Below are 20,441 nucleotides of genomic sequence, written 5' to 3' on the forward strand. Positions count from 1 at the left end.
ATCTTCTCTGGCCACAATGGAATAAAGCTAGAAATGAATAATAAAAGGAAACTGGACCTGGAAATTAAATAACACACTCTTAAACAACCAATGAGTCCAAAAAGAAATCACTAGGGAAATTAAGAAAATTTGAGACAGAAAAGAAAACACAATGTGCCAAAATTATGGGATGTAAAGACTGCCATACTCAAGAGGGAAATTTACAGCCATAATCACATTAAAAATTAAAAAATCCCACATTAAAAAAAAAGTGGCTCAGTTGGTTGAGCATCCGACTCTTGGTTTCAACTCAAGTCATGATCTCCTGGATCATGGGACTGAGCCCCACATTAGGCTCCACGCTTAGCAGGGAGTCTGCTTGAAGACTGTCTCCCTCCACTTGCGCTCTCTCTCAAATAAGTCTTAAAAAAAAAAAAAAAACCTCAAATCAACTTTACACCTTAAACATTAGAATAAGAGCAAACTAAACCCAAATCCAGCAGAAAGAAAGAGAGATATTAGAGATAAACAACACCGAGAACAGAAAAATAGAATCATAAAAACCAAAAGTAGATTCTTTGAAAAGACAAAGCTGACGAACTTTTAGCTAGAATGACTAAGGGAAAAAGGCGAGAAAATGCAAATAACTAAAATCAGAAATGAAAGCAAGGACATTACTTCCAATCTCATGGAATTTAAAAGGCTTATAAGAAAAAAACTACAAACAAATACCAACAAATTAGAAAGTCTGTATGAAATAGAAAAATCCCCAGAAGCATCAAATTACCAAAACTGACTCAAGAAACAGAAAATCTCAATGGGGGGCGCCTGGGTGGCACAGCGGTTAAGCGTCTGCCTTTGGCTCAGGGCGTGATCCCGGCGTTCTGGGATCGAGCCCCACATCAGGCTCCTCTGCTGTGAGCCTGCTTCTTCCTCTCCTACTCCCCCTGCTTGTGTTCCCTCTCTCGCTGGCTGTCTCTATCTCTGTCAAATAAATAAATAAAATCTTTAAAAAAAAAAAAAAAAAAGAAAGAAAATCTCAATGGATCTGTAACAAGTAAAGAGACTGGACCAGTAATCAAAAACCTCCAGACAAAGAACTGGGACCAGATGGTTTTATTGGCAAATTTTAGCAAACATTTAAAGAAACAACACCAACCCTATTCAAACTCCTCCAAAAAAACAAGAAGAAAAGGGAACATGTTCTAATATATTCTTTGAGGCCAACATTACTCTGACACTAAAGTCAGACAAAGATACCATAAGAAAACTATTGACCAATATCTTATGAATACAAATACATAAGTCCTCAACAAAATAATAGCAAACAGAATCCAAAAATACCTAAAAAGGATTACATATCATGACCAATAGGGATTTTATCCCAAGAAATTAAGGTGGTTCAACATAAAAAAAGATCCAATGTAATACACACCACATTAACAGACCAAAGGGGGAAAATACCTGACATGATAATTTCAAGAGATGCAGAAAAAGCATCTGACAAAATTTAACATCCTTTCATCATAAAAAACATTTAGCAAACAAGGAACAGAAGGAAAATACTTCAACAGGATAAATGGCATATATAAAAAACCAACAGCTAACATCATATTTAATGGTAAAAGATTGAAAACTTTCCCCTAAGATCAGAAACAAAACAAGGATGTCCACTTTCACCACTGCTATTCAATGTACTATAAGTCCTAGCCAACATAATTAGCAAGAAAAATAAATAAAAGGCATCCAAATTGGAGAGGAAGAAGTAAAATTCTCTTTTTGCAGATGACCTGATTCCATATGGGAATTCTACATATACAGAATCCATAAAAAAACTAAACAAAGCTAAAGTTAATAAATGAATGCAGCTAAGTTACAGGTGCAATATCAACACACAAAAATCAGCTGTTTCTATACACAACAATGATCAATCAAAAAGAAATTAACAATCTCACAATACCATCCAAATGAATCAAATATCTAAGAAGAAATTTAACAAGGAGGTGAAAGACTTGTATACTGACAATTAAAAGCACTTCTGAAACAAATTAAAGAGCAGCTAAATAAATGGAAAGTCATCCCATGTTCATGGACCGGAAGATTTATTAAGATTACAATGCTCCAGGGTTGCCTGGGTGGCTCAGTTGGTTAAGCGGCTGACTTTGGGTGAAGTCATGACCTCAGGGTCCTGGGATTGAGCCCCACATGAGGCTCCACGCTTGGTTGGGAGTATACATCTCTTTCTCCCCTCTCCCCCTCCGCTCCTGTGTGCGCATTCTTTCTCTCTCACAAAAGAAAAAAAAAAAAAAGATTACAATGCTCCCCAGAGTGAGCTCTACAGATTCAGTGCAATCCCTATCAAAATTATATCCATTCCCCTCTCAAATTGGAGAGACCAAACTTCAAATTCAGGAACAAGTTGGAAGACTTGTACTTCCCAATCTCAAAACTTACTACAAAGTTACAGTAGTCAAACAGTGTGTACTAACATAAGGATTTACGGAATGGAACAGTCTAAAAAAAACCCCAAACATCTATGGCAAATTGATTTTAATAAGGGTCCAAGAATATTCAAATGCGGGAAAGAAGAGTCTTCAAAACATGGTTTTGGGACAACTGGATGACCATATACAAAAGAATGTGACTGGAGCTCTACCTTATTCCAAACAAAAATTAACTCAAAGTGGGTATGATGTTGCGATATAATAAGAAATATATATTTGGTCTTTGTCTCCAGCTCCTGGGCAGAGCTCCTAAAACCTTTATAACTTCCTTAGAAATAAAGGTACTAAGAGCATCTTTTGTTCTAATGAGGACACTCTTGGTGGGCTCCTGGATAGCTTCAGAAAAGGGGCTGGTCACCAGAAAGACCACCTTCTGGGGAGGGGAGAGGAGCTGGAGATGGAGCTGATAATTGATCATGTCACCCATGTGATGAGCCTCCACAAAAACCCTTGAACCCTTGAACTGCTGGGTTGGTGAACATGTGGAGGTGCTGGGAGGATGACTCGCCTGGAGACCACAAGATCACTACACTCCTTCCTACATATCTTGCCCTATGTATCTTTTCCATCTGGGTGTTCCTCTTGTATCCTCCTATAATAAACTGGTAATCTAATAAGTAAGCTGTTTTCCTCAGTTCTATGAGCCATTCTGACAAATGATCAAACCAAGGAGGGGGTCATGGGAAGCCTCAATTTATAGCCTATATTTAGTCAGAAGTACAGTTAATAATTTGCAACTTGAGACCAGTGTGTGAAGTAGGCTGGGGTAGGTTGTCTCGTGGGACTGAGCCCTTAACCTGTGAGATCTGACACTAACTTCAGATAGATACTGTCAGAACTGAATTAAATTGTAGGATACCCAGTTGGTGTCTATGGAGCTGGGAGAACTGGTTGATGTGGTTGACTGAACATGTGGTGGCCAGAACTACTGAGTAAACTGGTGAGCAGAGGAAAAAGCACATTTTTTTCTTTTTTAAAGATTCATTTATTTATTTGAGAGCGAGAGCGAGAGAGCGTGCATGTACGCAAGGCAGAGCCCAATACGGGGTTCAATTCCATGATCCTGAGATCATGATCCAAGCAGAAACCAAAAGTCTGACACTCAACCGACTGAGCCACCCAGGCATCCCAGTTTTTCTTTTAGTGGGTCAACAATCTAAATATAAGCCAAAACTATGAAACTATTAAGAGAACATAGGAGTAAATCTTTATAACCTCAGATTTGACACTGAAAGCATGAGCAACAAAAGAAAAAATAAACTGGACTTCATAAAAATCAAAACATGTGCATTGAAGAACAACACTGAGCATGGTAAAAGACAAGCTATGGAAGGTGAGAAATATTTCCAAGTCATATACAAGGGCTTAATATCTAGAATATATAAAGAATTCTTAACTCAACAACAGGTATGCCTGGGAGGCTCAGTTGGTTAAGCGTCTGGCTTCTGCTCAGGTCATGATGCCAGAGTCCTGGGATCGAATCCTGCATCGGGCTCCTTGCTCAGTGAGGAGCCTGCTTCTCCCTTTGTCTGCCACTCCCCTTGTTTGTTCCTACTCTCTGACAAAATCTTAAAACAAAACAAAACACCCAAACCCCTCCAACAACTCAACAACAGAGAGACAAAGCACCCAATTAAAAATGGGCAAAAACTTGAAGAGACACTTCTCAAAAAAAGATATACAAGTAGTCCACAAGCTTGTGAAAAGAGACTTAACATCCTTGGTCATTATGTTAATACAAATCAAATCTATCATGAAATGCCACTTCAAAACTACTAGAATGATTTTAATAATAAAACAGAATAAACCTCTACCTTTGAAACCAATAATATATATGTTAATTAATTGAATTTTAATTTAAAAAGCCCAAATGTATAAAAAAATAATAAAACAAAATAACAAATACTGGCAAGGATATAGAGAAATAGGAATCCCTGACATTGCAAGTAGAAATGTAAAATGGTACAGCTGCTGTGGAAAACATAGCTTGGTGGTTCCTCAAAAAATTAAAAGCAGAATTACCATATATATTACTCAGCAATTTTACTTATATGTGTAAAAACCTATTTCCACACAGAAACTTGCACATGTTTAAAGCAGTATTATTCTTTTTTTTTTTTTAAGATTTTTAATTTATTTATTTGACAGAGATAGATAGCCAGCGAGAGAGGGAACACAAGCAGCGGGAGTGGGAGAGGAAGAAGCAGGCTCCCAGCGGAGGAGCCTGATGTGGGACTCGATCCCAGAACGCCGGGATCACGCCCTGAGACGAAGGCAGACACCTAACGACTGCGCTACCCAGGCACCCCAAAGCAGTATTATTCTTAAGAGCCAAAAGGTAGAAACAACCCAATGCCCATCAACAGATGAATGGATAAACAAATTGTGCTTTTTATATTTAGACACACATACACATAACAGAATATTATCCAGCCATAAAAAGGAATGAAATGCTGAGACGTGTTACAAACAGAAAGAAACTCCAAAGCATGATGCACTTACAAGTGAAAGCCAGGTCACATATTATATGATCTGTTTAACATATACCTAGAAGGGCAAAAGCCATAGAGAGAGAAAGCAGATAAATGGTTACTGGGGGGAAAGGGAAGTGGGGAAGGATTACGTAATGGGGAGGGGTATTCTTCTAAGGTGATGAAAAAATTCTGAAACTGAAGTGAGGTAGTGGTTGCACAACACTGTAACTAGACTAAATGCCACTAAATCACATTACTTTATAATGGTTAATTGTGTTATATGAATTTCATCTCCATAATCTTCCCATACCCACACACAATTATAGCCTCAAAGAGAATACACAAAATAGTAGGAATAGCTGGGTTAGATGTTGGAACTAGGAGTAGTTGTCCTCTCTATTTTAAACTTAAACTTCATCATGGTGCTATGTTGTTTTAGTTAAGTATCCACGTTGTTTTTTTTTTTTTCCATTCCCCAACTAGAAAAGCCTATGTTTTAGGCCTATGTTTAATAAAAGGGAGTGGGAAATAGGGAAACAATTTTCTCTATTAGTCTGAAAGAATATAATCAATTCCCTATTTCTGACTACAAATGATCACGCATCCCATAATGCTCTTTTAAAAAAATACATAGAAAGGGTTGAGCTTCTGGCAAAATCATTTACCTAAAAAAAACCCCTCTATTTCTAATAGATAAAGTTCAAACATCACACGAACGTCAAACCTAGTTACCAGTATATTAATACCTGAACATACAGTCATACTACATGGCTAGAGGGAAGAGCTGTAATGACCAAATTCCTAATAAAGTATCTCCAATATAAAATACCAAAGCTTTTAAGTTTAAACATGACAATCGTATACATAGTTAAATACAGTCAGTATGCACAAAATGATATCATTAGTATTTTCCAAAAGACTTCACTTTTGGACACAAACTAAAAACTGTAAATCAGATTCTAATACTGATGGCTAAGGAAGAAAAACAAGTCTGTTGAATACTAAAATGTGAGAGCAATAAATGAAAGGTTGAATTATTCAAGAAATGCCCAAAGTAAGTTAGAAATCTAAGCCTAAGTTCAAATGTAAATCTAGAATAAGATTTTTAAAAAAAGATTTATTTATTTATTTGAGAGAGAGAGCGAGCGAGCACAAGTGGGAGGGGCAGAGAATCCCATGCAGACTCCGTGCCCAGCAAAGAGCCGATACTGGGCTCATGACCCCAAGACCACAACCTGAGCTGAAAGCAAGAGATGGACGCTCAAGCGACCACGCCACCCAGGCGCCCCTAGAATAAGATTTTTGATGTAGCCTTAAAGTTAAAACTTCTGTCAAGTATCACTTTTAAGATCTAGTCCCATCCCACTTACACAAACTTAAGTTCCAACGAAGCTCGTTATGCTCAATAGCCAGCGCAGGTTTTCTGTCTCCTACCACAGCTTCTCTCCAAACACCACATCTTAAATTTCAGCTTATATGCTACTTGTATTCATCAGCTTTCTCCAGAGAAACAGAACCAAAAGGACACATACACAAGACACACAACCCACAGATTTACTTCAAGGAACTGGCTCATGCGAAAATCCAAAATCTGCAAGTAGGCTGGCAGGCTGGAGACCCAGGGAAAAGCTGAAGCTTGAGCCCAGAGGTGGTCTGCTGGCGAAATTCCTCTTGCTCAGAGGAAGTCACTCTTTGCTCTATTAAGGCCTTCATCTGATTGGATGAGACCCACTCACATCGTGGAGAGTAATCTACTTAAAGTCTACTGATTTAAAAATTAATCTCATTCAAAAAACATCTTCACAGAAACATCCAGAATATGTGACCAAATATCTGGGCACTTGGCCCAGCCAAGGTGACACAAAATTAATCATCATACAACTCTATCAGTAATACTTCCAGGTGGAAATAACACATTCTTCCTCTAAAAATAACAGAGCATTCTGTCACACTATCTATACCTCCCCCTTCCTAGAACTGAAAGATCTTCAGGAGAGGGGTGCCTGGGTGGCCCCGCTGGTTGAGCACCTGACTTTTGGTTTCAGCTCAGGTCATGATCTCATGGATGGGATCAAATCCCACATGAGGCTCAGCACTCAGCTGGAGCCTGCACAAGGATTCTCTCCCTGTCCCTCTGCCCCTCCCACCACATTCTTTCTCTCAAAAGAAAAAATCTTAAAAAAAAAAAAAAAAAAAAAAATTCAGGGGCGCCTGGGTGGCGCAGTCATTAGCGGCTGCCTTTGGCTCGGGGCGTGATCCTGGCGTTATGGGATCCAGCCCCACATCAGGCTCCTCCGCTATGAGCCTGCTTCTTCCTCTCCCACTCCCCCTGCTTGTGCTCCCTCTCTCGCTGGCTGTCTATCTCTGTCAAATAAATAAAAAATCTTAAAAAAAAAATTTCAGAGAAAAATCTGTATCTAAATAATCTTTGTAACTCCCTCAGTACCTAACACTGTATCCTACATATTGCTCACATTTGTGTATTTCTTGAATAAATTCCACAGGGGAAAAAGCTATTAAGTAAGCAATTTCCAAAATTACTGAACATTGTTTAATATCAAGGGAATTGAATTAAATTATACAATACACCTACTTAGAATAAAATGGGAGAATGACTACATCAAAAAGAAAGAACTGGATTATCAACAGGATGGGAAAATAGAAAAACAGCATTATTTAAAAAACAGAATATATGCAAAAGCATCGAACGAGGGAAAAAAAAGTGTAAAGTTGCACTTGCCCTTTTCTCTTTCTGGTATTTATCCATAAGTACATGTCTTGTTGCACAACTAGTATCATACACACTAAGTATTGCTGAAAGCATCGAAGATACTGCTTATTTGGAATAAGCTATTATATATGGTTTAATTATTGAAATACGAAGAGTAGCTTTATAAAGCTATCTCTTCTACAATGTAGTACCCTTGCGACAGACCCTGATGGAAGGATGGTAGTAAGCATGCTCTTGATTTTTTACTTGGGAGAGGGACACAGGACTGCTTGTGAATCACATCAAAAACTGCCTACACAAAGATTCACTTTCTATACATCTGCACTCTCCTCTTTGGCCCCTTCTTCACCCTCACCCACACTACTTTCTGTTAGGGAATATTACTCCACTGAGTGAAAATATCTGTCTCTGGCCTCTACCATCTTTTCCTGTACCAATTACAGACCTGTCACCCCAACAGACATCTCTACCAACCTTCTCTTTGCAATATTCTCAGTCTCCTCAGCACTTATCACACACCAATCACTGGCAATCCAAAAACAAAAAACCACCTCCACCTCCAGAGTTCACAACCCAGGTGACTTTCCCCTCACCATTCAAACATTCTTTTTTTTTCCCCCTAAAGATTTTATTTATTTATTTGAGAGATAGTGAGAGAGAGCATGAGCAGGGTGAGGGGCAGAGAGAGAAGCAGGCTCTCTGCTGAGCAGGGAGCCCGACGTGGGACTCATGACTTGAGGCAAAGGCAGACGACGCTTAACCAACTAAGCCACCCAGGTGCCTTTTTAGAGGCGGGGAGGGGTAGAGGGAGGGTGAGAATCTTAAGCAGGTTCCATGCCCAGTGTGGAGCTTGATGCAGGGCTTGATCTCATGACTCTGAGATCATGACCTGAGCCGAAATCAAGAGTCGGACGTTTAACTGACTGAGCCTCCCAGGCGCCCCTCACCTTTCAAACATTCTTAAAACCTACTCCTTATTACTTTAACTCTAAAGGTTAAAGTAACCTCTGATTTGCCTAAAAAGATCCAAAACCATTTTGTCCTTTTCATTAATACATCTCATCATCTTTACTCATTTTCTTCCCTCTTGTTTGCACTCAGGAGAGGAAAGACCCTTACATTTCTTTTAAGCTAAAGTCACCTCCCACAATTACAGGTTTGGGACCTTGCTCAGTTTATTAGTTCCTCTCATCTGCAACTTCACTTGCTTTCCCCAGGCAAGATTCTTCCCCTTGAATTACTAATATTTGCAGATTTACTGACATATTTTTCCTCAACCACGAGAAAGTCAGACTAAGCATAAGGGAATAATGACTTCTGAGAACAAGAATTTAGGGAGAGTGGCATGAAGAGAGAATTGTACAACCAAAAAGAGATTCAAAAATTTAGATGGTGAAGCAGTAACAACACAACAACAGTAATACTGCTAAACATATTTACAAGGACCCTTTTGAAACTGTAGATAAGAAAGATACTGAAACATTTCTAAAAATCACAGGATGGCACCAAGAAAACTGAATTATACTCATCATTATTAATCTGAGAGAATAAAATATCTTTAATACTGTCTTCATTTATCACACTGTCTTTTTCTATTAAATATCAAGCTGTATAACTACACATTTTCCAACCCAGGTAAATTTTCAGAAACAGTAACGCTTTATGTGACCAAAAAATAGTTAATTTGCTACGTACAAGGGACACAAGGGTGACAAGATGCTGATGTCTAGTTGTGAAACACAGTAAGACACGCATGGTAAGCACGAGAAGAAAATAGAAGACAAAAAGAGAACACAGAAGGTACATCTAGCATTTCCTGACTTACGGCAATCAGGGAAGGCTTTGCAGGGGTGATGACGCTCAAGCAGAATCAGGAAAAATAAACCTAATTCCCTTCTGATCCAATCCCAATTTCAGTTGATAGGAACTACTATATGCACCATCAACACTCAATTCTTACCTGGTCCTTGCCCAGTCAACTTTTTTCAGGCCAACCCACTCACCTAATTTCTCATGTATCTGTTCTTCCCTCTCTATTTTAACTCATTTAGGCCTATATTTCCTCTTTCCCAAACTCTTAAAATACTCCAACTGATGTCACTATTGTCAGCTTCTCCCCTTACCCCCAATCAGTTTTTGCACAATGCTGCAGCATAAACTTCCTAAAGTTAGACTCTGACATGTTACCTTACTGGCTAAAAAACTTTCAATGGCTCCCTAAATCCACCAAGATAATTCAGACTTGTTAGCCTGTCATTCAAATGACAAATTGAATATATTAAGATAAATTTAGCAGTGGAAACAAAATAAAAGGAAGGGGAGAGTGCCTGAGCTTGTTATTTGACACATTTCCACTGTCACTTAAGCCTTCCAGAGCTCTTAGCTTTTTTCTTTCCACTGTGACTTCTTAATCTGTTGTACCGCTCATTTCTTCAACCACAGCCATATAAGGGGCAGGGCAAGAAAACTCCAATTCAAAGCACCTTGTGAAAAGGCCTCAAATCTGAAGGAACTTGACTGACTTGAGGACCTGAATGAGAGTTAGTGTGATGGATCCAACCTTAAATGAGCTGCAAGGTGTTATGGGTTAGGATAAAAGTTTTGGGCTATAGTTGTTCCCTGACAGACTGCAAACACCCTATGGTCTGGGACCAGACGCTTCCTCCTAGACGCCTCTTCATGTGGCTAATTGTAATTATCCGCCAGGATGCATCTTAGATGTGGCGTTCTCAAGAATCTTGTCTCTAATGCTCTTTTGTTTCCTAGCACCTATCATACTGTCTAGCATGCAGTCATAGTAGGTGCCTAGTAATTCTCCTGAATGAATAGCTTATTAAATAATAAGCACCAGGCAGATGCAAGCTTCTTCTATGCCCCATTTGCTCCAAGCTGTTCTTAATGGTGCCCATGTTTCTCCAGAAACTCTATTTTACCCTCTCTAGACAGTACCAGTGTTGGGGAAGAGTAGCTGTCCAGTTGTGTGAAATGCAAAAGGAGATTTGGAAATCTGACCACAGTCAAAACAAATTTTGAGTTAATCTTCCAGTTTTTAACTCCATCTCCAGTCCTCATTACTTCATAGTCTTCTAGTTTCCATTGCAACTGGTGATGCCAATTGCTAAGCCTTTTAGGAGTCTAGGTGAAAATCAGGTTAGTTCTTGGCTTAACCCACTGTCTACTCAGGTTGCAGCTTTCTCAACTCAGAATTCTAAGTCATTTAAATTCATCCCTTTGCTTTTCAAACTCCAAAATTTTGGTTTCTTTTCTCCTTTCCAAATCCACCTTGTCCTTTATGGTTTTATTCCTAAAAAAACAAAAAAGTCCCTTGCATACAGTTTTAGTAAGATTTATCAACAGCAAGTAAAAGTAAAAGCTTGTCCAATCTGCAGTCTAAATTTAATCTTTACTCTCTAAGCTGCTTTCAGTTGTGCTTTCTTTCTTGTAGTTGGTTTTGTATTTTAATCTCCCAAACTATAAAACCAAGAGACAGAGATGAAAATAACGGAAAAAGTATATATACACACAATATTGCATTCAATAGGAATTCAAAACAAAACATGGGCAAGGAACGGAGGAACAGATACAAGACAGAAACTAATCTAAGAGAATTTATTAGGTTAAAGAGACTTGGAGTCTTCAGATTTGTAAGGTGCACAGACTCAGGAATCAGTGTGGTAACATTTCTGAACTCCAAGAATAAAGCTTCCAGAGAGAAAAGTGGCTAAGAATTAGACTGGCATCAGCAACATCAGAAAGTTAGAATACAACAAATCAATACCCTCAAAGTTTTATAGAAAAAGATTCTTGAGGTACCTCGGTGACTCAGGTGGTTAAGCATCCGACTCTTGGTTTCAGTTCAGGTCATGATCCCATGAGTTGTGGGATCAAGCCCTGTGCCAGACTCCCTGCTCAGCAGGGAGTCTGCTTGAGGCTACTCTCCCTCTGGCCCCTGCCCCCACCCCCTCAGGGCGCACTCTCTCTCTCAAATAAACAAAACTTGAAAAAAAAATTCTGAATTTAGAATGATACAATCAGTCAAGTAATTAAGAAAAACACAGGCTCACTAAAAAAACTTGTCACCCACACATTCCATGTTGTTGTTTTCCTTTTTTTTTTTTTAACAGTAAAGATGCAAACACAACTGGGGGTGAAAAGAGAATCAAATAAAAGGCCAACATTAAAATATGAGCACCTGAGTGTATCTGAAAAGTCTGGTGCAAGATAATAAACCAAAATAGAGCAGTAGAGGCAGTAAGAGGTCAAATTTTGGATATATTTTGAAAATAGAGGTAATAGGATCAGAAATGCATATGAAGTGTGAGAAGAACAGAAGAATTAAGGATGACTCAAAAGGTTTTTGGTCTTACCAACTAAAAGGATGAACTATCATTCAATTAGATGGAGAAACAGGTATGTGAGATACCTACTGGGCATTTCTCCAGGTGGTGGTGGTAAGGAAGCAGTTGGGTATAAAAGTGAGGAGGTCCAGGATGGGGATAGGAGTCAGTAATGTACAGAGAGTATTCAAAGCCAGGAACTGCATGAGATTATCAAGAGAAAAGTGCAGATGGTAAAATAAATTTTTAAAAGATACAGCGAAGGACACACACACACAGAAACAGAATGAGACCCTGAGCTTGCCAACATTTGGAGGTTTAGTAGTTGAAGAATCAAAAAAAAAAGAGACCGAGATGAAACTAGTGAGGTATGAGAGAAAATTAGGATAATGTCAAGTGAAGAAAGTATTTCAAGGAGAACAGCCCAACTGTGCCATATATTGGTGACTGGTCAAACAGACTAAGGGTACGAACCAACCACTGGATTTAGCAACATGAAGTCTTTGGTGACCTTGATAAGAAGTCTGTCATCTGTCCAAATAAAAACCTAAATAAACTGGGTTCAAAAAATAATACAAATAAGTGGTGTGGACAATTCCTTCAAGGAGTTTTGGCGTAAAGGGAAGAACAGAAATGGGGTGATAGAAAGAGGAAACAGTTAAGAGTAGTGTTTAAAAAAAAAAAAGAGTAGTAGAGTGTTTTCTTGTTGCTGTTTTTAAGATGGATGAGTTAGCATCATATCTCCACACAGACAGGAAAGATCTGGTGGAGAAGGAAAACTGCATTTACAGGAGAGAGTAGAGAACTGCTACAGCAATGACCTTGAATCAAGAGGGGATGAAATCTACTGCATAAGGGGAAGGGTGGTCTGACAGAGAACACCTTCTCTACACTGTCAGTGAAAAAGTAGAGTGTGGAACACAGATGTGAGTAACTGGGTATTATGTGGGATTGTGGGATGAGTTATCAAAATTCTCTTCTGCTTGCTATTCTTTCCTCAATTAAACAGGAAGCAAGGTTCACAGGTTGAAAGTGAAGATGGGTAGGTGTTGGAGGTCAGAGGAAAACAGAAGGAATGAAAGAGTCATGCAAAAAATGGAATGAGTAGACTATAGAAATACAGTATATGACTGCAGGGAAGTAACCATGACTGATGAGGTTAGTGAATGTAAATTTAGAGTGAAACTGGTCAGCATGTCTGCATTGATAGAATCAAGACTGTGGTTTCTCTAAGCTCCTACAAGAAAGCAGGAGAGGAGCAGGGGGGTTGAGTTTATGCTAAGTACTGATCGTAACTGCTCATGGAATTTAAACAAGATAGAGAAGGAAGTAAAGCCATGAGGGGGATGTGGGACAGCAAAAGGCAGTAAGGTCAACAGACTGTAGATTACAGTAGGTCTGAATGACTTATGGAGTTCGGGTACCAGAGCCAGAGTTGGAGATGGTGGCTGGAAATAACAATGAGATAGATATTCTCTATTAAGCACCTACAATAAACTAGTCACTTTTGATACTACCTCATTTAATTCTCAGAATGACTGAATGATGGACACTATTATCTGCATCTAAAAGAACAAGTTAAAGCTAGGGTTAAATAACTAAGGCCAAAGAGCTAGCTACTAGGCATTCCGATTGGCTTTTTGGGTCACATTTTCTTGGAGAAATAAAGGCCCCACAAAACTAGAATAAGAGGGGTGCCTGGGTGGTTCAGTAGGTTAAGGGTTGGACTCTTGATTTCAGCTCAGGTCATCATCTCAGGGTTGTAAGATCGAGCCCCACAGGGAGTCTGCTTGAGATTCTATTCTCCCTCATTCTCCCTCTCCCTCTGCTGTGTACTCCAAATACATAAATAAATCTTTTAAAAAACAAAAAAACAGGGGCGCCTGGGTGGCACAGTGGTTGGGTGTCTGCCTTCGGCTCAGGGCGTGATCCCGGCGTTATGGGATCGAGCCCCACATCAGGCTCTTCCGCTATGAGCCTGCTTCTTCCTCTCCCACTCCCCCTGCTTGTGTTCCCTCTCTCACTGGCTGTCTCTATCTCTGTTGAATAAATAAATAAAATCTTTAAAAAAAAATTTTAAAAAAATAAAAAAATAAAAAAACAACAAAACTAGAGTAAGATCCCTGTGAATAAAATATTTTACAAACTAACACACACTTCATCCATTAAAAAACTTACTTCAGTGATACCTACATTTTAATACAGCTAATTAAAAGTATTATTTCAGGGGTGCCCAGGTAGCTCAGTCAGTTAATTGTTGGACTCTTGATTTCTGCTCAGGTCATGATCACAGGGTTGTGAAATCAAGCCCGGTGGTGGCGCTCCCAAAGCGTAGAGCCAGCTTAAGATTCTCTCTCTCCCCCCTCCCTCTGCCCCTTCCCCATGTGCGCACATGTGCCTCTCTCTATTAAAACAACAACAACAACAACAAAAAACACAAAGTATTAAAGCATCACAGAAAAATAAAAAGGTAAATTGTTCCTGTAGAGGGGATCTTCTACCATGGAGTGGTAAACTCAAGCTAAACCATCTGCAGTTACTGGTATTATTACTTTGGCACCAAGTTAAATACTATAAAACTCCTGCTATGTGTCAAGCACAGATAAGATTTCTTTACTCTTCTTATTTCCTTCCTTCTATTATTATTTTCTTTAGGCTTTATGCTGTTTTCTCCACGTCTGATTCAGAAAGCCACAGCTTATCTTACTCCATTGGAAAATGCAGTTAGTTTCTGGCATTGACTTCAGACTCCCCAAATTACTGTGGACTGTATAGCAACAATAAGCTGTTTCCAAGGCTCCAAGTTCTGGCAACATTACTAAACAGGGCAACCAAAAGAAACTGCAGCTTGAAGCGTTACTAGATCTTTGACATTCTAGGTAGTGATTTTGTGAATTGCTAGATTAGGTCCCCAACTCATGTGAAAACGAAAGAAATCAACAAAGCACTTCACAGGTATTCCATCCATCCTACAAAGCTTTCCTACTCAATGGAGTTTTTGAGTATGTGGCTAATTAACAATCATCAGCAGATGATTTAAGTAAATAATCAATAACCAGCTTTGATACTCCTCTACCAATGCCTTGATTTTAAGGACAAATCAGCTGGTTTATTAATCATTCTTCACAAAGTCTCTTTTCCTAATGCAGTGGCAACCTGGTTTTCATTTGAGTGGTGTATTATCCAGGTATAGCTAACTTAATATATATTAGATAAAAATTTCACTCATTTTAACCCAATTTAAATATTGTAAAAAATCTGCAAACATAGCGCTTATGGGAAATATGTACTTTCTCCAACTTTGAAATTCCCATAATTAGAACTATCTTCAATAACTACAACTATCCTTTCATTTATTCAAATATTTACCAGGGGCTTGCTATGTCAAGGCACTGTTCTAGGCATCAAGGATAGAGCAGTGAATAAGACAAAAACTCTGCCTTCATGAAACTTCCATTCTGTGGGCAATCTCTTGGTATCCAGGCTCTAGTATGTGCTGGGCATCATATTCACAGACATGGGTGTGAATATACAGTAACTGGAAATATTCTACAAACTATTAGTGCTTGCCACCACTTTTCAATTTCCTCAAACATCTTGAACTAATTCTTCCCTTAAATTTTAAATGAAAATTATAATTGAGCTTGAGTCATAAAGTAAAAACTCCACCTCCCTAACAATGTCAATTTTGTCATAAGATTTTATCCTCCTGAATTTCTGTTCTCCAAAATCTCTCACTATTGGGGGCGGGGTGGGGGGCAACATATCTTAGTCATTTCAATTTTAAAAAGATATACAATTGTGAACATGGAAAGTACTATTTGGAGCTCCTCCTCCCAAGAGATTTCTGTAAGATTAATAAACTAAAATGCTAAATCATTTCCATTTATTCATTAAATAAACATTCATTCTCCCAGGAGCTCAGACTCTATGGGGGGAGGGAAGGTGACAATAAACACATGCAAATCAGCAAAGAAGATTACGCGCAGGTCATAATCAGAGTTAGGAAGAAAATAAACTCAGAGCTGTGATAAAGACTCCAAGAGACAAACTATAGACCAAATGATCTATTAACATACTTAACAGACTGACATCAGTCTTTCTAGGTTGCCTTTAAAACTCCCTGACATTCATATAGAAGATTCTGTGTATCAAAGCCCATCAAACTTACTTCAGTATTAACCTTTACAGAACTAGAGCTAGTCTGTGAAATCTCTAGCAGATAAAAAAAAAGACATCACCCAGTTAGTCACTACCTCTGCGACTGGGCTTTTGATTTTATTTACTGTGATTATACAATTTCTTACCCAAACTGGAACATATTCAAGAGAGAAAAGGAATGTTTTAATAATCATCCAGAAGAACAGGCACAAACAAGGACCTTCCACCAGGGCAAACCAGGCCATATGGTCACTGCAACTATACACCATATCAAATATAACTAATCCAAAATTTTAAGAGCATTGTACAGTTCCACATGAATTTATAAGTAACATCCAAGTAAAGGACCTAAGTTTTAATCTGGATCATGTAAACCAAAAGAATCCCTTACTAAATTTAAGTGAAAAGGCAAAACAAAAAAAGTTTTGAGAAAGCAAAGTATCTTCATGACCTTGGGGTAGGGAAAAATTCCTTAAAAAAAAAAAATAAGAAAAAAACACTAGCCATAAATAAAAGAGTAATAAACACGTCTACATTAAAATGAACTTCTGTTCACCAAAAGAAACCATTAAATGGGAAAAGATATTTGCAACAGATATACCCAGCAAAGGATTCGTACTCAGAATACTGAACTCTAGAAAAGACCTACATTTCAGTAGTAAAATGGGCAAAAGATTTCAAAGGCATTTCATGAAAGACGAAATCCAAATGACTAGGATATGAAAAAGTGTTCAGCTCATTAGTAATCAGGAAGATTAAAGCCAGATACAACCACACTCACCAGACTGGCCAGAATTAAAATATCTGGTACTAAGTATTACTGTTGGTAAGGGATATAAAACTAGAACTTTCATATACTAATAACTCAAATAAAAACTAGTGAACAACAACAAAACAACAACAACAACAACACTACTTGGCATTACCTAATAAAGACACACATTCCCCATGATCCTGCAATTCAAGTATACACCCTCAAGAAAAGTACACAAACAGGCATCAGTGCACTTAAACACAAATGTTCATAAAGGTATTTTTCACAATAGCAAAAACTGTAAACAATTTAAACATTAACTGGAGAATATCAAATACAAACACAGAATAAACTTCTTATATTCCTGATGAAATACTGTGCCACAACAAACCAAAATCAAGTATCTACAAGACGATTCCATTTATATATATAAGTTCAAAAAAGGACAAACATAAACTCTATTATTTAGTGATGTAAACTTAGGTGATAAGACCTAAGAATAATGTTTATATCCAGCTTAAGTGGGTAGTAGTGGTGATGGAAAGATGCAAGGCGGGGCGGGATGCTGGCAATGTCTGTCTTGCCCTGGGTGGTAGTTACAAGGATCTTTGTTTAGAAATATTTTATTTTTATCTGTTATCTTTTCAACAAGTGTGGTTATTTCACAATAAAAGGGGGAAAAAAACTCTTCCCAGAGGGGGAAAAAAATTAACATCCAAGAGAATTCTAAGAATGTCATTTGAAGAGATTAACTTAATTGCTAGTTCACAAAGATAACCGGGATCTCTAAATGCAAATACATACTGTATTCTAAGCTCTACTCTGTTAGACTGCCATTCTTCATCCAAATTTTGAAAAAGGTGGAATATCAGATATTAAATTCCTTCACAAGTCATATAAATTCTAAAATTTTGAGACCAAACACCCACTTCTAATTCTGAAATTTGAAGTGCCCAGTGTTGACTGGATAGCTATATAGGAGTTTTAGATTAGATACTGCTAAGGAGAATAAACCATCAAAATTGGGTCTTCAGTTTTTGCAAATACAACCTCTGTTACATATTAAATAACTCCTACTGAAGAAAAAGCATGTATTATGTATGTGGGATTAATGATCAAAACCATAAATACAGATACACATTCAATGATTAAAAAAATATTTTCATTACTGTATTAGTATTTATCAAGTCATGATACAAGGAACAAATTGGCATATGAATTGAACTATGAAAGACTAATGAAACTAGTTTATTGGCTCTAGAAGCTGAAAAGGATTTTTTTTTTAACGTGGGTCATTAACAAGATAGACTTTGGTTTTCTTGTATAAAAGAATACACTGAAAGATTTTTTAAAGACTAAAGTTAATACATCAGAAATCTCAAAAATGTACATTATTTTATTTCATTGTGAGCACTAAAAGCACAGTCAACTCAGTAAGTCACTAAGCTGGCAAGACACCTTAAAATTCAGATTAGGTAAAACAATGCTTTTTAAAAAGTTATTAAACCACTTTAATGAAAAATACTGTATGTGGTTCTCACCAAGAACTTTAGAAAGCCTTTTTAATAATTTCACAAAGCCATAAAAACTAAGACACTATACAGCTAAATATCCATGGGGTGGGAGTGGAAAAGAAGGGAAGATTAAAAAAAAAAAATTAAAGACTCCTCAGGTATAAAATTTGTCCCAACACGAGTGTTACTGAAAAGGACCCCGAAAATGTCACTAAATACTTGTGTGATACTGTGAAATGACTCACCTACTAATTATAGAAAAATTTTTCTTCTTTTTACAAATGTAGAAAATTTCTTCCTAGCCCTGGACTTGTCTCTTATCACAGTACTCACTCCGTAACTCGACCAGATGTACTGGAAAGCTACCTCAGTTATCTCGCTACCCTCTCCTAAGTATTTCAAACTTGTGAGATTTGTTTTAAGAGCAGGAGCTAAAGTTTATTTTCTTCCTGGTTTTCTGGCGGACCGAAGGCCCAGCACGTGTGAACCGAAACAAAACCCACTCAGGCTGTGCGACGCTTAATGAAATAATACGGGTACAACACTTTCTTCCTCAATGCCCACAACTCGCCATCCCAGGGAGCCTCCACAGGGACAGGTCGGCGCCCAAGGACCACTCAGACCTGCCCTCGGAACAAGGGTCCTGGATCAAGCTGGTACTCTCCTCCCCACCAGCTCGGCTTTCCAGAAACAGAGTGCGAGAAGCGCAAGCGTTTATAAAGAGATGGTTGCACAACAGCCTTTGAGAAGGATTCCGGTTTAACAGGTAAATACCACGTAGGAGACAAGTGGGATGGGATCTGCTCGGTGGTACCGGTGGCATTTGGAGACCGCCTGCGTCGCTGAGCAAACCCAAAGTTTTGGCACATTACTTACAGTTCACCTGATGAATACCGTAACGAATCGAAATGAAGAACATGAGAAAATAGGTGCCTCAGAATCAACAAATCAGCACTAAACTCGAGCTAGGCGGAAAAATTCTTTGAATACTCAGGCTTTGTTTTGTGGCAAGACGACAGAATCACCGAATTTCGGAGTTGGAAGACACGTCTCTCCGGGTTCTCCGGCCCATTCTCGGACTTCAGGGCCGCCCCGCCCGCCCCGCTCTCGGTCCTGTATTTCCCGGATTGAAGGCGCGGACCTTCGGGGTGGAAGCCAGGAAGCCCTGGGGAGGCCGCGGCCCGGCCCGCGACGTCCGGGCCCGGAGGGAGGGAAGGGAGCGGCCTCCGGGAGGACTAGGGAGGGGGCAAAAAGGGAGCGAGGAGGCCGCGGGCCGAGAGCCGAGCGCAGCCCCCCCCCCCGAGGCCCGCCCCGGCGTACCTTTGGCGAGGGCTACGGTGGAGTTCTCGGTGTCGATGGTGTAGAGGATGCCCTCGTAGCGGATCTCCGCCTTGGAGATAAGGCTGATCTTGCTGCCGATGTAAGGGGTGCCCCCGCTCATGGCGCCGCCGCCGCCGCCGCTCCGGGCCGCTCGCAGAGAGGCAGATCCCACGCCGCTGTCGCCGCTCCGCAAACCCGCTCGCTCCGTCAGCGCCTACACCAGCCGCCTCAGACCCAACATGGCGGCGGCGCCGGCTCCGCTACCCTCCCCCAGCCTCCCGCCCTCAAGCCGCGGCGCGGCGGCGGCGGCGGCGGCAGCGGCGGCGGCGCGGGGTATGCTGGGCTGGCGAGGCCGCGCTCTCGCGAGACTCTGCCGGCAGCGGGCGGCTCAGCCTTCCCGGGCGGTCTCGGTAGTCCCGGCGGTGCGGGTTGGCCTAGTCCAGGGCAGCGGTGCTCGCGCTGCTTGAGAGGCGATTCAGGGAGAGGCGAAGTACCTCGTGGCGCCAGGACACGGTGGTTTGGAGTGGAGGCGCGTGCGGCGCTCTTGACCTCACCTGCGGCCTCCGCCATTTCCAGACCGTCGTATCTTGTCCTGCGTCCTGTGTCCGCTAATGCGGATCTCTCAGCGTGGAAAGTGGCCCATCCGCCTTCAAGGTCCTGGCGAGCC

General features: G+C 39.8%; 1 protein-coding gene across 3 annotated transcripts in view; it reads right to left on the reverse strand.

Moving 5' to 3' along the window:
• Positions 1 to 20,039, reverse strand: part of LSM14A (LSM14A mRNA processing body assembly factor) — a 54,941-nt gene extending 34,902 nt beyond the window's left edge. For all 3 annotated transcript variants that reach the window (XM_019805896.2, XM_002925190.4, XM_011232267.3), the window contains exon 1: positions 19,775 to 20,039. In XM_019805896.2, the coding sequence (XP_019661455.1) occupies positions 19,775 to 19,895 (121 nt within the window). In that variant the 5' untranslated portion in view covers positions 19,896 to 20,039. The remainder of the gene's footprint in view (positions 1 to 19,774) is intronic.
• Positions 20,040 to 20,441: the final 402 nt, after the last annotated feature.

Source organism: Ailuropoda melanoleuca, chromosome 12, assembly GCF_002007445.2.
Source record: "Ailuropoda melanoleuca isolate Jingjing chromosome 12, ASM200744v2, whole genome shotgun sequence".
NCBI classification, from domain to species: Eukaryota; Metazoa; Chordata; class Mammalia; order Carnivora; family Ursidae; genus Ailuropoda; species Ailuropoda melanoleuca.